General features: G+C 45.8%; 1 protein-coding gene across 4 annotated transcripts in view; it reads right to left on the reverse strand.

The window, feature by feature from the left end:
* The window catches only part of MPP2 (MAGUK p55 scaffold protein 2), a 75,082-nt gene that overhangs the window by 14,618 nt on the left and 41,600 nt on the right, over nt 1-18,864 (reverse strand). For all 4 annotated transcript variants that reach the window (XM_077917378.1, XM_077917376.1, XM_077917377.1 and 1 more), the window contains 3 exons: nt 18,600-18,752; nt 15,552-15,701; nt 14,332-14,559 (listed from right to left, as the gene is read on the reverse strand). In XM_077917378.1, the coding sequence (XP_077773504.1) occupies nt 14,332-14,559; nt 15,552-15,701; nt 18,600-18,752 (531 nt within the window). The remainder of the gene's footprint in view (nt 1-14,331; nt 14,560-15,551; nt 15,702-18,599; nt 18,753-18,864) is intronic.

Consider the following 18,864-nt stretch of genomic DNA (forward strand, 5'->3'; position numbering starts at 1 on the left):
CAACAACAACACACACACACACACACACACACACACACACACACACACACCTGAACATCAGCTTGACCTGCAGAAACCAGTGAAATAAATAACTTGCAGCAGAGAGATGAGCAAACTTAGCCTGCCCATTTTTGCAAATTAAACCACAACTCACAAACTTGGGGGAGGTGGGGAGTTGGCAACACGAGGTTTCCTAACCGAACTGAGGCCTGGCACCCTTTTCTTTAGCAATAAATTGCTGGTTTTCATTGCAAAGCTCTAACTGCAAACACCTCCTCCCTCCTTGTGGACTGAAAAGAACAATCCGGTAGTCAGGAGACGAATCCAGCAATTTGCCAGAGAGACTGCAGAGCAAGAGCCTGGCCAGTACAGTACTCATTTTGCCCTGTTATCTTCGAACAATAAATCCTGGTGGTGGAAGGCAGCGAGGAAAAAACACTAGCCTCTCTCTCTCTTCATTATAGACTCCTTTTATTTGCATTCGCAGGAGACACACACTGCTGACGTCTCCCGGGAAACGGATCATATCTGAGCCTGTCTGTTGAGACCTTTCACTCGTCCCCCTCCCTGCCCAATCCGAACGCTTGCGGGGACGAAAACACAGAAGGATGTTTGCAAAGAAACTCAGGGGCTCAGCGCTTGAGCAGTAGCAAAGGGAGAAGAGAACCCCAGTTCAGGCTCTCTCGATCCCCACCCTTGCAGCCCCCCATTGAGTCTCAAAAATGAAATGTTGTCAAAGATCAAACTCAGCTCCACTTCTCACAGATCAGGGGAAATGGGCTAAGGCACTGGCTGGCCGGGGATGTGGGAGAAATGCGATTCCATTAAAAATGTTTTCCTTGAAACATTTTCATGGATAACAAAGCCACATAGAGCATCTTTGCCTTCAGTTTGTAGAGACTTTTTCTACAGCTCAGTTACATTTGGAGCAAGAAATTGCTATCATAGGCATTGTGAGTCTGGAGAACTTAAATCACTTGCACTTTCAGGAAGCAATATGCAAAGTGACACCCAGCCGTCCTTTAAAATGTGCACTGCTCTGAATGTTGCAGTAAAGTACCCCTGGATGGTTAAGTCCAGTCAAAGGAGACTATGGGGTTGCGGTGCTCATTTCGCTTTCAGGCCAAGGGAGCTGGCGTTTGTCCACAGGCAGCTTTCCAGGTCATGTAGCCCGCATGACTAAACTGCTACTAAACCACTACTGGCACAACGGGACACAGTGACGGAAACCAGAGCGCACGGAAATGCAGTTTACCTTCCCACCGCAGCAGTACCTATTTATCTACTTGCACTGGTGTGCTTTTGAACTGCCAGGTTGGCAGAAGCTGGGACAGAGCAACGGGAACTCACCACCGTCAAGCGGATTCAAACCACTGATCTTCTGATCAGCAAACCCATGAGACTCTGAGGTTTAAACCACAGCGCCACCCGCGTCCCTGAATGTTGCAGTAACAGGTAAAGGTAAAGGGACCCCTGACCATTAGGTCCAGTCGTGACCGACTCTGGGGTTGCAGCGCTCATCTTGCTTTATTGGCCGAGGGAGCCGGCGTACAGCTTCCAGGTCATGTGGCCAGCATAACTAAGCTGCTTCTGGCGAACCAGAGCAGCTCACGGAAACGCCGTTTACCTACCCGTCGGAGCGGTGCCTATTTATCTACTTGTACTTTGACATGCTTTCGAACTGCTAGGTTGGCAGGAGCAGGGACCGAGCGACAGGAGCTCACCCCGTCACGGGGATTCGAACCACCAAACTTCTGATCGGGAAGCCCTAGGCTCAGTGGTTTAACTCACAGTGCCACCCGAGTCCCGAATGTTGCAGTACAGTCCCGCAAATGTGTGTAAATGCAATCTAGGGTAATAGAGTCCTAGAGTTGGAATGGACCACAAGGAAACCTGACAGCTGATGGTGGACTGTGTCTTCCACTGTCACCTGAGGGAAGAATGCTGCTATCTCTCACACACACCCCAGCATTTGCCTTCTGAGGCAGCCTCCTCATTCTACCCAACAGCAGGGCCGGCCCTGAATACATCCTTCTCCTGTTGCTTCTCCGCTCTAAGTTGTTCCCTCCCAAAGCCCTTGAGCAAGTTATATATTATCTCTCCAGATAGAGGGAAAGATTGAGGTGGGGAGGCAGAGGAGGATTGTGTAATAAGTTAACGTGTCTTCCCAAGCATGCATGCGCACACACACACACACATGCCCTGCTGTCTTTTTTTAGGCCGCTATTTGGGCTTGGTGGTGTGAAATAATCCTCTTTGCTTCCACAAAGCAGCAGGATTATATTCACATGAAAACAAGCAGCGCTCGTCTCCATCACCACCACTCACGTCATACTTCCCCCACCCCTCTGCCGCTCGCTTTGGAATCAGCATGGGCTTTGTGACAAGGAGCTGTTGCTAACTCATTACACAATCCCTCCCTCTGGAATGCTTCTAGCATCGCCAGACGTTACTCTCAAATCCCCGCCTGCACCATCGCAACAGGGAGAACACTCGAGTATTCCGTACAGAACGCACGTATGCCTTCAAATCGTCCCCCCCCCTTACTTTTTATTCCCTGCGTTTCACGTTTCATGCTGAAGTGATTCCACTGAGCGATCCCAGATGTACTCAGAAGACTGGTGGATAGCAGAGGGAGGCTGCGAGCATTCTGCTACCCATGTTCGGAGGATAACACCTCTGACACAGCGGCCTGCAAGCAGGGCTTGAAATTTGCTCCAGACTTTAGAATCAAGTCTCCATGTTTACCAGGAACAGTTCCCCTGTAAATAGATCTCTATTCATTACATTTTGTGAGGGTGAGGCATTGGCATCGTTCTTCAGAGTTTAGTTTTTCTCCAGTGGCATCTAGAAATTCAGTCTCCCGGTGGATGAGTCTATGCATATCATCCTATACTGGGAAAGCAAGGCACCATGCACTGGTTTTTCCATATGTTTGGACGTGATATACCATGCCAGAACATGGTTTAGCATGACCTGTGCTATCCAGGGCTATGACATGCTCTGGCTGAGCACTACATCTATCTATCTATATCTATCTATCTATCTATCTATCTATCATCTATCTATCTATAGTTTTTCAAAATATTCATTTAAACAACCTTAAATCCATGACTTCCCTTCTCTTTCCGCGGTTCATTTTGCATACCACACATTCCTGCATATTTTACATGAACTAAACCATTCAGTAATCCATTGTTACATCCATTAAAACTTGCTTTCACTGTTGAATTTATCTTACTGCTACCAACATTTTTGAATGAACACAATTTTCACCCATATATTCAGTAAACATTTTCCAGTTTTCTTTAAACATACATTCTTCTTGTTCTCTTATTCTTATATGTCAAATCTGCAAGTTGCGTGTATTCCATCAATTTTTAAGTTGCCATTCTTCTTTGGTTGGGACCTCGCTCGTTTTCCATTTTGGGGGTAACAAAACACGGGCCGCGGTTGTAGCATACATAAATATAGTGGTACCTCAGGTTAAGAACTTAATTCGTTCTGGAGGTCTGTTCTTAACCTGAAACTGTTCTTAACCTGAAGCACCACTTTAGATAATGGGGCCTCCTGCTGCCGCTGCATGATTTCTATTTTCATCCTGAAGCAAGGTTTTTAACCCAAGGTACTATTTCTGGGTTACTGGAGCCTGTAACCTGAAGCGCCTGTAACCTGAAGCGTCTGTAACCTGAGGTACCACTGTAGTCTTTTTTGACACGTGGGAATTTCCCTTTGAATTATTCCTAACAAAAAAGACTCTAGTTTGTTTTGGAAAGGTACGTTTAAACATTGTTATTTTTTTCAATTCATTATATATCATTTCCCAATACTCTTTGACTCTTTTACAAGTCCACCACATATGATAAAATGTACCCTCAACCTTGTTACATCTCCAGCACTTATCTGATTTAGACTTATATATTTTAACAAGTCTGCTAGGAGCAGGAAAATGTTGGGTTTTTTTGCTTACTTGAATGCCTAAGAAGCATTTTATCCTTTTACAAGTCCACCACTGAGCATTACATCTAAACCTGGGCTTGCATCTGCAAGACAAACCCATAGGCAGGAAACTGAGAAGAAATCTTTGTCTGCAGAGAACAGAACCATGAGACTGGGCCCGGAAGACATGCTAAGCCAAACCATAGCTTAGTTGGCACAGCAGGACTGAGGACAGCCACAATTTTTGATTTGGCTAAGCTACGGTTTGGCTTAGCATTACGTGAAAACTGCATCACTGGGAGAGTAGACGGTGAAATCCCAAAAGAAGCCTCAACAGTATTTTATGTGCACATGTGACTACAGCAGCAAGGATTCACGCACAGAAATGGAAGGAAGAGAGAACACCCTCCAAGGAAGAACGTTTGATGAAAATCTTGGAACAGGCAGAGATGGCAAAACTGACAGCACTGATGAAAGATACAATTTTTTGTTGTTGTTGTTTAGTCATTTAGTCGTGTCTGACTCTTCGTGACCCCATGGACCAGAGCACGCCAGGCACTCCTGTCTTCCACTGCCTCCCGCAGTTTGGTCAAACTCATGCTGGTAGCTTCGAGAACACTATCCAACCATCTCGTCCTCTGTCGTCCCCTTCTCCTTGTGCCCTCCATCTTTCCCAACATCAGGGTCTTTTCCAGGGAGTCTTCTCTTCTCATGAGGTGGCCAAAGTATTGGAGCCTCAGCTTCAGGATCTGTCCTTCCAGTGAGCACTCAGGGCTGATTTCCTTCAGAATGGATAGGTTTGATCTTCTTGCAGTCCATGGGACTCTCAAGAGTCTCCTCCAGCACCAGAATTCAAAAGCATCCATTCTTCGGCGATCAGCCTTCTTTATGGTCCAGCTTTCACTTCCATACATCACTACTAGGAAAACCATAGCTTTAACTATACGGGTCTTTGTCGGCAAGGTGATGTCTCTGCTTCTTAAGATGCTGTCTAAATTTAGAATCTTTTAAAGATGACTGGAAACCTTTCCTAGTCTATATAAAAAGTTATTTTCCACACATGAGGACCACAGCGGTGTCTGAAGTGTAAGAAAACAGCGGAACATATTGAGAAATATGTCACAGAGGATGGAATCAGATAAAGAGGAAACCTAAAAGGCAATTGTATGTGATTTGGGTTATAAGCATTGATGCTGGCAGAGCGGGAAATCAATAGTATTTTTTAATACAGAGTAGCAAATGTAACTTTCTGTACAGAAAAAGAATCCAATATTATTATAAGTATTAAAGAGGAACTGCTTCACTGTAGTAGTAATAATAATAATAATAATAATAATAATAATAATAATAATAATAATAATTTATTATTTATACCCCGCCCATCTGGCTGAGTTTCCCCAGCCACTCTGGGCGGCTCCCAATCAGTGTTAAAACAGTACAGCGTTACATATTAAAAACTTCCCTGAACAGGGCTGCCTTAAGATGTCTTCTGAATATCAGGTAATTATTTATCTCTTTGACATCTAATGGGAGGGCGTTCCACAGGGCGGGCGCCACTACCGAGAAGGGTAGGGAAATGATGTTTCCTTGTACAGCTTTAGTTTAGCCAAAAGAACAAACATCAGCTGCGAAGGCTGCTTTTAAAAGGCTGCAAAACACAGCATAGATTCTATGGAATAAAGAAGGGGTGGGGAACTGGATGCAGCTGGTGGGGGGGCGGGTGGATTCTTATCTCCACCCCCTTCTCCCCTTGCAGGGCCAGCCACCTGTCAATCACCTGATGTCACCATGACATTGGGTGACCCATTTTCCTTTGGCTGCGCAGTCTGAAATCAAAACAGCTGTAGGCAAAGACACAGCACTTTGCAAGCCCCCCACTTGCACAGCGCAGGGCCCTGCAGGCACCGAGGATCAGCGGATTGTCGGGACTCGCAAAGGGCTGTGCCTCACTCAGCTGCACTGGGGAGTTCCTCTTGGAAATAATCGGGAGCTCCTTTCAAGCTCCCAATTGCAGCTACTTTCTTATATGTCTCCCCGCCTCACGTATGATATCAGGTGAGGGGCAGATGGGACTGATTTTGGAAAAATAACCTCATGGGCCAAACAGGGGTGCATACCAGGTTTAACTGGTCCTGTAATAAAATTAAAATTAAAATTAAAATTAAAATTAAAATTAAAATTAAAATTAAAATTAAAATTAAAATTAAAATTAAAATTAAAATTAAAATTAAAATTTATATGCCGCCCATCTGGCTGGGTTTCCCCAGCCAGTCTGGGCGGCTCCCAACAGAAAATTAAAAACACGATAAAACATCAAACATTAAAAACTTCCCTAAACAGGGCTGCCTTCAGATGTCTTCTAAAAGTCACAGATAGTTGTTTATTTCCTTGACATCTGAAGGGAGGCCGTTCCACAGGGTGGGAATGAGAATAAGGATGTTGGAGATAAGGATAAGAGTATCAGTTTACTTCTGCTCCATGTCACTTTCACTTCTCTTAATCCATAGCTCCACTCTACCCCATTCCTGCATTAAACTACATTTTTTTAAAAATCTGCACAAAATTCTGCATTTAAATATGCAATACTAAACATCTTTCCCCTTGCAATAGACACATTTCCTCTCAAAAGACACATCCCTATATGTATTTTCACTCGACATGCACAATTCCATATGGTTTTCTAAAGGTATTTTGGTTTCTGCCATGCTCCAACCTGAACATTAGTCTAAGAGGTACAGAGCAGGTTGATTCCCATCAAAACTCGCAAAGATCAGGAGTCTTTTGAGGCATTTCCAGTTAAATGCTGGAGGCTCCAGAAGCAGCACCTCCACTCTGCTTACTGTGAAGCTTGTTTGACTTTCTTTTACCCTGCCCACCTTAAACTTAAGTGTTCAGCAGCTGGTTGCAATTTGATGCAGAGTGTGGCCCGACTTTGGCTGAAAAACAATAACTGCTTAATTGGGAGTTAACTCCCGTTCGGTCAGCGCAATGGACCTTACTTCTCAGCTGTGTCTGTATATATGAATGATTCAAAGTGTCGGTGCTGACCTTTAAAGCCCTGAACGCCCTCGGCCCAGTATACCTGAAAAAGCATCTTCACCTCCACACTGAGATCCAGCTCTGAGGGCCTTCTGGCGGTTCCCTCACTGCGAGAAGTGAGGTTACAGGGAACCAGGCAGAGGGCTTTCTCTGTAGCGGCACCCACCCTGTGGAACACCCTCCCATCAGATGTCAAGGAAATAAACAACTACAGTGGTACCTCGGGTTAAGAACTTAATTTGTTCCAGAGGTCCGTTCTTAACCTGAAACTGTTCTTAACCTGAAGCACCACTTTAGCTAATGGGGCCTCCCACTGCCGCCATGCCACCGGAGCACAATTTCTGTTCTCATCCTGAAGCAAAGTTCTTAACTCGAGGTACTATTTCTGGGTTAGTGGAGTCTGTAACCTGAAGCGTATGTAACCTGAAGCATATGTAACCTGAGGTACCACTGTATCTGGCTTTTAGAAGACATCTGAAGGCAGCCCTGTTTAGGAAAGTTCTTAACGTTTGATGTTTTATCGTGTTTTTAATATTCTGCTGGGAGCCCCCCAGAGCAAGTGCCGCATTCTGGATTAGTTGTAGTTTCCGGGTCGCCTTCAAAGGTAGCCCTACGTAAAGCGCATTGCAGTAGTCCAAGCAGGAGATAACTAGAGCATGCACCACTCTGGCGAGACAGTGAAGTGGGGAATCTTCTGTAACTGCAGATTCGTTCAGTACCTACAATTCGTTCAGTACCTTGCACGGGGAGTGACTGCGCTTCATGAAGGCACCCTCCGACTCACGGAAGATGGCAAGAACGACACTGAGGAGAGGAGGGAGAAACTTGTTCACCTCCGCTCCCCCTGCCTCAGGCGTTCCTGCTATACACCGTAGCAGGATGCCTGGAGAGCAGGTCTCAGGTAACCAATCTTATGTGGGAAGCAGAGATGGGGTGGTCTTAAGAAGCAGAAAACCTTTCCCCATCCTTTTCTTGCACCCCAAAGGACTAATGGCTGCGCCAGGGTCCCCTCCAAGGTGTGAAGTCCAGGTTGGTTTAGGCCAGAGACGAATGCCTGAGGTAGAAAAGCACGCTACCTCCTGAGCAGAAATTTGCTCGCGTCGACTTAGGCCTCACCCAGAACCAGGTTGCCAAAAAAAAAGGGCTGTGTAACACACCTACACAGCTTCCCATGCTCGGAGCCTGAGACGGCTATGTGTAATTGATTTGACACCTGCTCATTAAATTCTTACGCCACTATACCCAAAGCACCCAAGCATTAAGTCACTTCTGAACTCCGCCGCATGAGACAAAGAGAGGAGACGTGTGACAGAGCAGAATGGAAAAGTCACTTGGCAAAGGAGGGATGGAACAGAGAGGGACACGGACATTGGCTGAGGCAGCAGATTTCTCTCTCTTTCCTTCCCAAGGGGTTGTGAGAGATGAGGAGTTACAGCCCTCAGCCTGGGAGGGACAAATCAGTATTTCTGTTTTTACCCATTAAATCTGTTTGTGCCATTTGTGAATTAATCTGTGATTTAAAAAAAACCAAAAACTCTCCATGTAAGTATTCATTTAAATTTCTACTTCCTTTAATATTCAAAAATGCATATTTTTTTATCTCCAATAAAGCATTTAAATACGTACAGTCGTACCTTGGAAGTCAAACAGAATCCGTTCCGGAAGTCCGTTTGACTTCCAAAACGTTTGGAAACCAAAGCATGGCTTGTGATTGGCTGCAGGAAGCTCCTGCAGCCAATCGGAAACCGCGGAAGCCCCATCGGACCTTCGGCTTCCAAAAATAGTTTGCAAACCAGAACAGTCACTTCCGGGTTTCGATCATTCGGGAGCCGAAACATTCAAGAACTAATCAGTTCAAAAACCAAGGTATGGCTGTATTTTGATATGTTTATGTCGCAACATTATAACTTCTGGTTTAAAGGTGGCGAATGAGTTGTTTTAATAAATGCACAAACATTATGAGAAGTATGAAATCTGTTGGGTAGATGCAATCTGCACACTTGTCCAAGAGATAGAAATCAAACCAAGAGGTGTTAATTTTGTACAGGAATCTGCAAAGATTGAGGGTTCTAGTCAATGCAGCAATTCAAGGGCTGCCAACCTCATGCCTGTAGGAGCCATTGTGCCCATGAGGGTCTTCATTTGCACCCCTGCACAGCGGCCCCAGTCTTTTGAGCTTTCTCCTAGAAAGAAAGTTTTGAAACAAAAATATGCAGATACCCTTTCTCGGCCGCGGTCTCCAATCTGGTGGAACGCTGTCACAAGAGACTAGGGCCCTGCAGGACCTGACATCCTTCCGCAGGGCCTGCAAGACAGAGCTGTTCCACCAGGCCTTTGGTCAGGGCGCAGCCTGACCCCCTCCTCTGGCAATCTGCACAGAATTTTGCTTGATGGTTGCCATTAATTTGATTTTAATTTGATTTAATTAATTTTATAATGAATGTTTTTAGAATGTTGGACTATTTTGATTGTTGTTAGCCGCCCTCAGCCCAGCTTCGGCTGGGGAGGGCGGGATATAAATAAAATTTATTATTATTATTATTATTATTATTAAATGAGCAAGCCCGGCTGATCTAGCTTGCTAGTTTTTTTAACCAATGAGTGAAGTCAGAGCTGTGGTTGATAAGTGAATTGTTGAGCCAACAGGCAAGAGGAATTCCTGGGGTCTTAAAGGCCTGCTGTTTTCTCCTTTTTAATGTATTTTTTCCCCTGCTTTTGTCTTATTTTCCAGGCAGAAATTCAACAGTTTATGCTTGCTCTCATATGGAAATACAGTTATGAGGAAAGCATTTCCCCGACTGCACACGTTCTAATTTTGTGCCCCCACAGCAGCCATTTTGTGACTTGTGCCCTCAGAACTCTCAACATTCAAAATGTGCCCCCTGGTCCGAAAAGGCTGGCGACCCCTGTGGCCATCAAATAAATAAATAAATAAATATAGATAGGGATTAGGAACATCTAAGAAGATATACCAGGAGGTGGTATGTCCAACTGTGTAAGAACGCTGCCAGAAGTAATGGTTGCCAGATCATAATTCAAAGAAAAGTGAGGAACAGGGAGAGAGCATTCAGGGAAGAGCCATGTGCTCAACTGTGGCTGGAATGGGGATGGTTTCTATAGGGTTCTGTCAGGGAACTGACATCGGAGCCCAAGGCAGAGGCAAGGCTCCCAAGCGATGCTGGAGAAGGGCCCAGCAGGGAGAGAGGCAGCTCATCAGCTGGGGAAGGAAATCAGCGTAACACCAGGGATAAAGGGGGGCAGATGGGGGAATCTGCGAGGGGGCTCCAGGACTCCTCGCCAGAGACCAGCGGGGAGAGCACGGGTCCTCCGCTACCCACACCCTCCCTGCGCAGAAGACTTCCGCGCAGAGAGAGTAGGAGGAGACTGGGCGTCAAACAGCTTTTATGCTGGAAAAGGTTTAAGAAACGCCCACTGACGGATTCTGCTAGCGACTGAAACAGCCACGAAGTGAAGGGCTGTCCAGACAGAAAAGGCTTAACCAGGCACACTAGCCAGGAGTGGCGGCAACTTACGCACGAGCAACCCCTATAAACATTACAGGTTCCTTAGATTCACTATTTTATTTTATTTTATTTTAAGTTGGAATCTGCACACCATCTCAGGCGAGCTGAAAATCTGAGATGCGAACACAACAATGCATTGGTTATGAAGAAATCTTCTCCTGAGTCCATTGTGAGATTGACAGCAGGAGCCTCTGCCCAAGGCCATCTGTCATAACTCAGGACACACGAGAAATGCTTTATGCACCAAGAGTCATGGAAGATGGAGCGATCCTCTCCTTGGACAATCTCAGGAAGCAGCCAGAGTGTCAAATACTTTGGCATGTACTTCCAGGAGGAGAAATCCAAAGGATCTGCGATGAGTCCACCCCCTGCTCCTGAGATTTCCTTGCCTACAGGCTGTAACACTAACAGCTCTTCTCCAAAAAAAACCTCCCTCTGGACACCCTGTCTTCCATGACTGTGAGGGGAGAGACTCCATCAGGCAAGGCCTCTTTCCACCTGCCTCACCCCACCCTCCGACCCTAGGAGTCCTCATAAGGGAGCTGTTCCTGGAGGAAGAACTGTGAGGGGAGAGGCTCCATCAGGCAAGGCCTCTTTCCACCTGTCTAGCCCCACCCTCTAGTCTCTGCTTCTCAATTTGTATTGTATTATTTTATGCACTGTGCCTTGCCGTTGTTTTATTGATTATAGTTTAGAAATTATTTATTGTAACTGTTGAATGGATTTCTGTTTAACGTTTATATGTTATTATTATTTAATACGATTCTAATGATTGTTGACTGGTTTGTTTTTTTTATGTAGGTTGCCTATTTTAAAGTTTTATTACCACATTTTTGTATTGCATTAGATTGTTATAAGATGTACATTTTTTGTTTCTTCAGCTTGTAAACCGCCTTGAGTATTGTAAGATAGAAAGATGGTACAGTGGTACCTCAGGTTAAGTACTTAATTCGTTCCGGAGGTCTGTACTTAACCTGAAACTGTTCTTAACCTGAAGCACCACTTTAGCTAATGGGACCTCCTGCTGCCGCCACGCCGCCGGAGCACGATTTCTGTTCTCATCCTGAAACAAAGTTCTTAACCTGAGGTAATATTTCTGGGCTAGCAGAGTCTGTAACCTGAAGCGTGTGTAACCTGAAGCGTATGTAACCCAAGGTACCACTGTATACAAATTTAAAAATGATGATAATGATGATAAAGCATGCAAGTTCCAGGGAGACAAGAGATACTGCAGCCTGTGGCCCCTTCGGTTGAAGACGGAGTTCCTTCAGGGAGGTGAAACCTGGGATTTTTGCACCCCTGACTAAAGAACAAGACTATATCAGTTGTCACTAGGCTTCGGACTGGCGCTGGGGCAAGACTTCAGTTTGCTGAGGGAGCACTGCTTGCAAATGCAAAATCTTGTCTCTGACTCCAAAGTGCGCTGACCAAGGTGCTGAATTTCATTCCACTCTGTTGCCTGCCTGTCAGAACCTATTACCCATCCTCGGTTGAGACTGATGGTTGTTCCCCAGATGACCTCCCTGGCGACGGCTCGTTTTAGATACAGCATATAGAAAGTTTGGCCAACTTTCCCAATACAGAATTACATAAAACAAAATGAAGAAATCACTGGCAACAGCTGCAAACAGAAAGCTGGGCAGCTTGCGGAGGTTAGCGTAAGAAGGATCAGGCCCACCTGCCCCAGCATCCTGTTCTCACCGTGTGGGAAACCAGCAAGCAGGACGAGAGCAGAAGAACGCCGCTCTTCCCTCCTGCGGTTTCCAGCAACTGGTATTCAGAAACATGGTTGCCTCCAACTGTGGCGGCACCGCATAGCCATTGTGGCTAGTAAAAAGGTAAAAGGTAAAGGACCCCTGGATGGTTAAGTCCAGTCAAAGGCGACTATGGGGTTGAGGCACTCATAATAAGAATAATAATTTATTATCTATACCCCGCCCATCTGGCCGAGTTTCCCCAACCACTCTGGACGGCTCACAATCGAGTGTTAAAAACAATACAGCATTTAACAATAAAAACTCCTCTAAACAGGGCTGCCTTCAGATGTCTTTTAAAGATAGTTGTTGTTGTTTAGTCGTGTCCGACTCTTCAAGACCCCATGGACCAGAGCACGCCAGGCACTCTAAAATAGCTGCTTATTTCCTTGACATCTGATGGGAGGGAGTTCCACAGGGCGGGTGCCACTACCGAGAAGGCCCTCTGCCTGGTTCCCTGTAACCTCACTTCTCGCAATGAGGGAACCGCCGGAAGGCCCTGGGTGCTGGACCTCAGTGTCTGGGCTGAACGATGGGGTTGGAGACACTCCTTCAGGGATACAGGACCGAGGCCGTTTAGAGCTTTAAAGGTCAGCACCAACACTTTGAATTGTGCTCGGAAATGTACTGGGAACCAATGCATATCTCTCAGGACCGGTGTTATGTGGCCCCGGTGGCCACTCCCAGTCACCAGTCTAGCTGCCGCATTCTGGATTAATTACAGTTTCCAGTCACCTTCAAAGGTAGCCCCACACAGAGGGCATTGCAGTAGTCCATCTCACTTTCAGGCCAAGGGAGCCGGTGTCTGTCTACAGACAGCTTTCCAGGTCATGTGGCCAGCATGACTAAACCACTTCTCTCAATGAGACACTGTGACAGAAGCCAGAGTGCAAGGAAACACCATTTACCTTCCCGCCACAGTGGTACCTATTTATCTACTTGCACTGGCATGCTTTCAACTGCTAGGTTGGCAGGAGCTGAGGCAGAGCAATGGGAGCTCACCCCATTGTGGGGATTCAAACCACCGACCTTCCGATCGGCAAGCCCAAGAGGCTTGGTGGTTTAGACAACAGTGCCACCCGCTAGTAGCCATCGATAGCCCTCTCCTCCATGATTTTGTCTAATCCTCTTTCAAAGCCATCCATCCAAGTTGGTGGCCATCACTGCTTCCTATGTGCTGCATGGAGAAGTACTTTCTTTTATCTGTTCTGAATCTTTCAGCAAAAAAATATCACAGTAGTTAACAGCATCACAGCGTTCAAAACAGTCACAAGGGGGGGGGGGGGATATTCATGCTATAAGGCTGCAGATATTGCTGGAGGGCCATAAAGGGTCCTTTGTGGCTCTCTTGTAGGCACCCGCTATGAACACGAGAGCATCTGAGCAACACTTGCAAATGCCAAGAAAGTCTCCATGCACAGTTCTTACAGAGTCTTCTTATCCGGCAATTTCCAATGACCTAAATAATTATCAGCCTATGCCAAACATGCAGCTACCGAAAACAGGGGGGCTTTTAAAAGCACTTTGAGCTTTCAAATGTTTAATCAGTACTGACTCAACGTTTTGTTGATTAGCTAGTGGTGGTGGCCAAATTTAAATTGGTGGCCCTGCAAGTTAAGAGGACGTAACTTGTTTGTTTTCATGGGCTATTTTAGTTCTCAGTGTGCTCCTCCTGCCACAGGGAATGCAGAAGAAAATATGGCGGACAGCCTTTCCTTTTTGGAAAAAGAGCTTTGGGACGTTATCATAGACTTCCCCCCAGCAGCTCAGAAAGGCACCAGTACGGATGTTCTGATAATATCCAAAAAAAGAAAATAGATAAATAATTGATGAATTCTTTAATCAGCCGACAGCGTAATCATGATGATTTTAGGATGGGGAATCTTTCTGAAAGGAAGAGAGAAGAAAGAAAGGAGTGGGGAAAGAAATGAAAGAATAAAGTGGAAAGCCTGCCTGTTTCAGTCAAGAGATGACGATCACATTTTATCTTTGTTCCAGGCAGAGGTGGGGGGGGCAATTAGCAAGACCTTATTTAGCACAGGGGAGACAAGTAACTAAATGATGGCGCCTCCTACCTGGCGAGGTGGGTGTGGCTCCTGGTAACTGGGCAGGATCTTGAGTACGACGCTTCCGCTGGCGTTTTTCAGCACCTCTTGCAATGCCCGCGGGTCACTGCCCACCTCCTGCCCGTTCACCTCCTTGATGATGTCACCCACATGCAGCAGCCCCTGCTGGTCAATCATGCCACCGTGCAGGATGCGGGCAATGACAAGCTCGCCACGCTCCACCCGGAACGTCACACCCTGAGGGAAGAGAAACCAGCAAGAGTGCAGAGTCAATGCAAAGCAGTTATGGGTAATGGAGACAGGTCCAGCCCAACCGTGAGGCAGGCTGAAGCAGCTGTTCCACCTGGGCTACCCTACTGCTATGCACCGTATTTTTCGCTCTAAAAGGTGCACCTTTTCCCTCCTAAAAAGTAAGGGGAAATGTGTGTGTGTCTTAGGGAGTGAATGCAGGCTGTGCAGCTATCGCTGAAGCAATGAACAGCAAGAGGGATTGCTGCGAAGCCTCTTCAACAACATTTGATTCAGAATATATATTTTTTCTTGTTTTCCTCCTCTAAAAACTAGGTGTGTCTTATGGTCGGGTGCGTCTTATAGAGCGAGAAATACGGTAAGTGACAGGTTGTTTGGTTAGTTGATTAGTTGGTGGGTTACAGGGCCAGATTTAGGTTTGACAAGGCCCTAAGCTACTGAAGGAAATGGGGCCCTTTATATGTCCAGCTGTCCTTTGTCAACAACAAATTGTCGCTGCTTTTTATGTTGAATATATGCTATATGGTAATTTTTGGACCTCATAGGTATCTAAAGCCATTTGCACATAACAAACAGGAGCCTACACAACACAAAACACTGTTGTTGTATGTAGGTTTTATTTCATTTGTTTTATACCTTATATTTTGGAAATCTACATCCAGGTTTTTTCCTTTAATTTTTTTTGGGGCCCCCAAGGGAGTGGGGCCCTAAGCTATAGCTTGTTTAGCTTATACATAAATTCAGCACTGGTTAGTTGGTTGGTTGGTTGGTTGGTTGGTTAATTGGCTGGTTAGTTAGTTAGTTAGTTAGTTAGTTAGTTAGTTAGTTGGCTGGCTGGCTGGCTGGTTAGTTAGTTAGTTAGTTAGTTAGTTAGTTAGTTAGTTAGTTCGTTCGCTAGTTAGTTACAGGTCTGCTCAGTACACTGGCTTTTAAACTAAAATATGGTGAGGCCAATGACAGTGGAAAAAGACTTTACTCACCAGGTGCTCCCCAGCAGTCTTACGAATCCCCACCATGCGCACAGCATCTGGTGGCACCGGCTGGTTGTTGAACATGGGGTCCAGGACTGGACTGGGTGGTGGCGTCTCGTAGCTCTTGGAGGCAACGGAATCGTGGGTTTCCAAGAGGGACTGAGAAAGGGGCGCGGCAGGGGTGGGAAAAAGGAGACAGCAGAAAGACTCGCTCAGCTAAGACCAGAGACAGATTAAGTAAAACGTAAAGGAGGGGAACGGGCCTCGTTACGGGGGGTCATGAGGATCAAGTCTTTTGCAGTAGGTCCTGGATCTCCAGGCCTTGCTCTCCAAACAGCACACTCATGATACCCCCAGAAAGCACAGTGATGGCTTGCCTAGAGGCATCCCTTCATATAGGAAGCCTAAGAAACTGCCCTATGCTGAGTCAAACCCTTGGTCCATCTAGCTCAGCACTGGCTACACTGACTCACAGCAGCTCTCCAGGGATTCAGACATTCCCACTGGGAGATGCCCATGAATGAACCCAGGACCTTCTGCGTGCACATAAACAGGTGCTCGACCACTGAGCTATAACCCCTCTGCAGCTAATATGAAAATTTGTGCAAATTTGTGCCATGGGCCTGTGTCCAGAGACCTTAAAGTCCCTAGTCACAACACTTGAAGCAGGGGCAAATCTTCCAAGCCGTACCCAGAATGTCAAAAATCAAGGGGTGTCTTATACACAGATACATCCCCTCCATTTTCTTAAATCTGAGTCCTCCAAAATAGGGGGGGGGGGTCTTATACATGGGGGTGTCTTATAGACGGAAAATTATGGTATGTTCTTGATCAGAATAGGATCTCTTCCACGGTGATTTCCGAAATTGCTAGATTCAGTCCAGCAAGAACATACACAAACGCACAGCGCCCTGGGGAACTATTAAGCCATATATCAATGGTTAGATATATAGTACAACAGGTGTAGAGGTGCCTATCAAGCTGGGACTAGGGAGTGGACCAGGCTTCAAATCCTGGGTAATTGTGGGTAATTGTGGGTCATTCATTCTCTCTGAGCCCACAGGATTACAGCAGAGATAATACCATGTGTGTCACCTTGAACTCTTTAGACGGAGGTGGGATCAAACATCTGAATGACATTGGGAGGTGGACGGAATCTAAAGAGCAGCATTCCAAGTGTATTACAACTTGGCTTCTGATACCTGACTATTAAATTTATTATTATTATTATTATTATTATTATTATTATTATTATTATTATTATTACCCCACTCATCTGGCTGGGTTTCCCCAACCACTCTGGGCAGCTCCCAACAGAATATTAAAAACACGTTAAAACATCAAACATTAAAAACTTCTAAACAGGGCTGCCTTCAGATGTCTTCTAAAAGTCAGATAGTTATGTATTTCCCTGACATCTGATGGGAGGGCGTTCCACAGGGCGGGCACCACTACCGAGGCCCTTTGCCTGGTTCCCTGTAACCTCACTTCTCACAGTGAGGGAACCGCCAGAAGGCCCTCGGAGTTGGACTTCAGTGTCTGGGCTGAACGATTGGGGTAGAGATGCTCTTTCAGGTATACTGGGCCAAGGCTGTTTAAATATTGTCTTAAGCTTTTAACTGGGGTGGGCAATAAATGAAACTTTCACTGTTAATAAGCTTCTACTTCAGTTTCCTGTGAAAACTGAAGGCAGCCCTGTTTAGGGAAGTTCTTAATCTTTGATGTTTTATTGTGTTTTTAATATTCTGTTGGGAGCCACTCAGAGTGGCTGGGGAAACCCAGCCAGATGGGCAGGTATAAATAAATGATGATGATGATGATGATGATGATGATGCATAAACCTACCAGTTAAAACAAGACAGGCAAATCCTTGCGAGAATTTAAACCCCTCCCTCATGGCACCTTAGACATAGATACAGAGAGGCAACACTAGCACAGAGAATCTATACTTTGCGTATATACACCAACAGTCTGAAATTACACGATCCAGCAAATTTGCCGAAGCTAAGCAGGTATTCATCTGGTCAGTTCCTAAGTGGGAAAACACCTGGGAACTCCCGGTGTGTCACCACACAGCCCATACAGAAGAAAGAACAGATGCAAATGCAATAAGGAAACAAGCATTAAACCAACAGCATTAAGCCAGATGCCTCAGGTGTCTCTGCAAAAAAAGAGGACATAAACCATGTCTTTCTTATACACACGGGGGAAAATAAAATACATCTCGCTGTTGCATGTTGTTGAGCAAAGGCACCTCGCCCCTCAGCCTGGCATGAAGCAGAAAGCTTTATCCATCGCCAAGTCGGCACCCTCCCCCCAACTCCAGCTGCCAAACAGGGCAAATCCACAGATGTCCCTTATTAATATCCTGGCCCTGTGGGTCTTTGTGCGAAAGGGCACTTCTCCCGACACTTTTCTCTCTGTGTGTGTCACACACAGACCAAGCTGATATGCGCTGGGATTCCTGCTGACACCTCCTTATGAGAAACGAGCCCTTCGTGAATTGTCTGTCCTCCTTCCTGGGCTACTTGCAACGAGCCCCGGGCTCCGTGGTCCATGTGGCATCAAGGACCCCAGTTCAGGTCTGGAAGTGACACCTTTTTCTCACTCCCCAGATCTTGAGAGACAGCTGCCTCTCACCAGGAAGTGAGGCTCCCTTCAGATAAAAACTTCACAACTTTTAGAAGACATCTGAAGGCAGCCTTGTATCGGGAAGTTGTTGTTGTTGATTTTAATTTTTTATTCATACTTTTCAAGTTTATACATTTCATTAGTTTTACAACCAATCTAACATTTCAAAATTTGACTTCCTTCCCCCTCTTTCTGCGGTTCCTAAAATTTATTTTTTTTAAGATCCAAATTCATTTAACTCGCTCGTTTAATTGTCTACTGTAAACGTACACTCTTATAAAATTGCAGGTTATTGCAATGATCCTGCTCATGTTTCGGTTTACAATTTATCTGTAAATATTCAAGAAACCATTTCCATTCTTTTATGAAAAGTTTTGTTATCTTGATTTCTTAGTCTTCTGGTAAGTTTCGCCATTTGCTTCCTACCTGGAAGTGGGGCTCCTGGAGGATGCGAGCCAGTTCGGCGGCCGTGCTGTCTTGCTGAGCGATGCGAGTGATGTCTTTGAGTATCTCCTGGACCAGCTCCAGATTGTTGTCCCTCACGGCTTCCAGCTTTGTCTCCTCCAGTCGCTCGTGAGCCTGCACGGTGGGCGGGTGGCAAAAGGGCGAAGGAGGGGGGGTGGATTAGAGAGGCACATGTAAATAAACCAACAGACCAATAAAGCCCCGCGAACCCTTTGTCCTTCCGACA

Source organism: Podarcis muralis, chromosome 13, assembly GCF_964188315.1.
Source record: "Podarcis muralis chromosome 13, rPodMur119.hap1.1, whole genome shotgun sequence".
Classification (NCBI taxonomy): Eukaryota; Metazoa; Chordata; class Lepidosauria; order Squamata; family Lacertidae; genus Podarcis; species Podarcis muralis.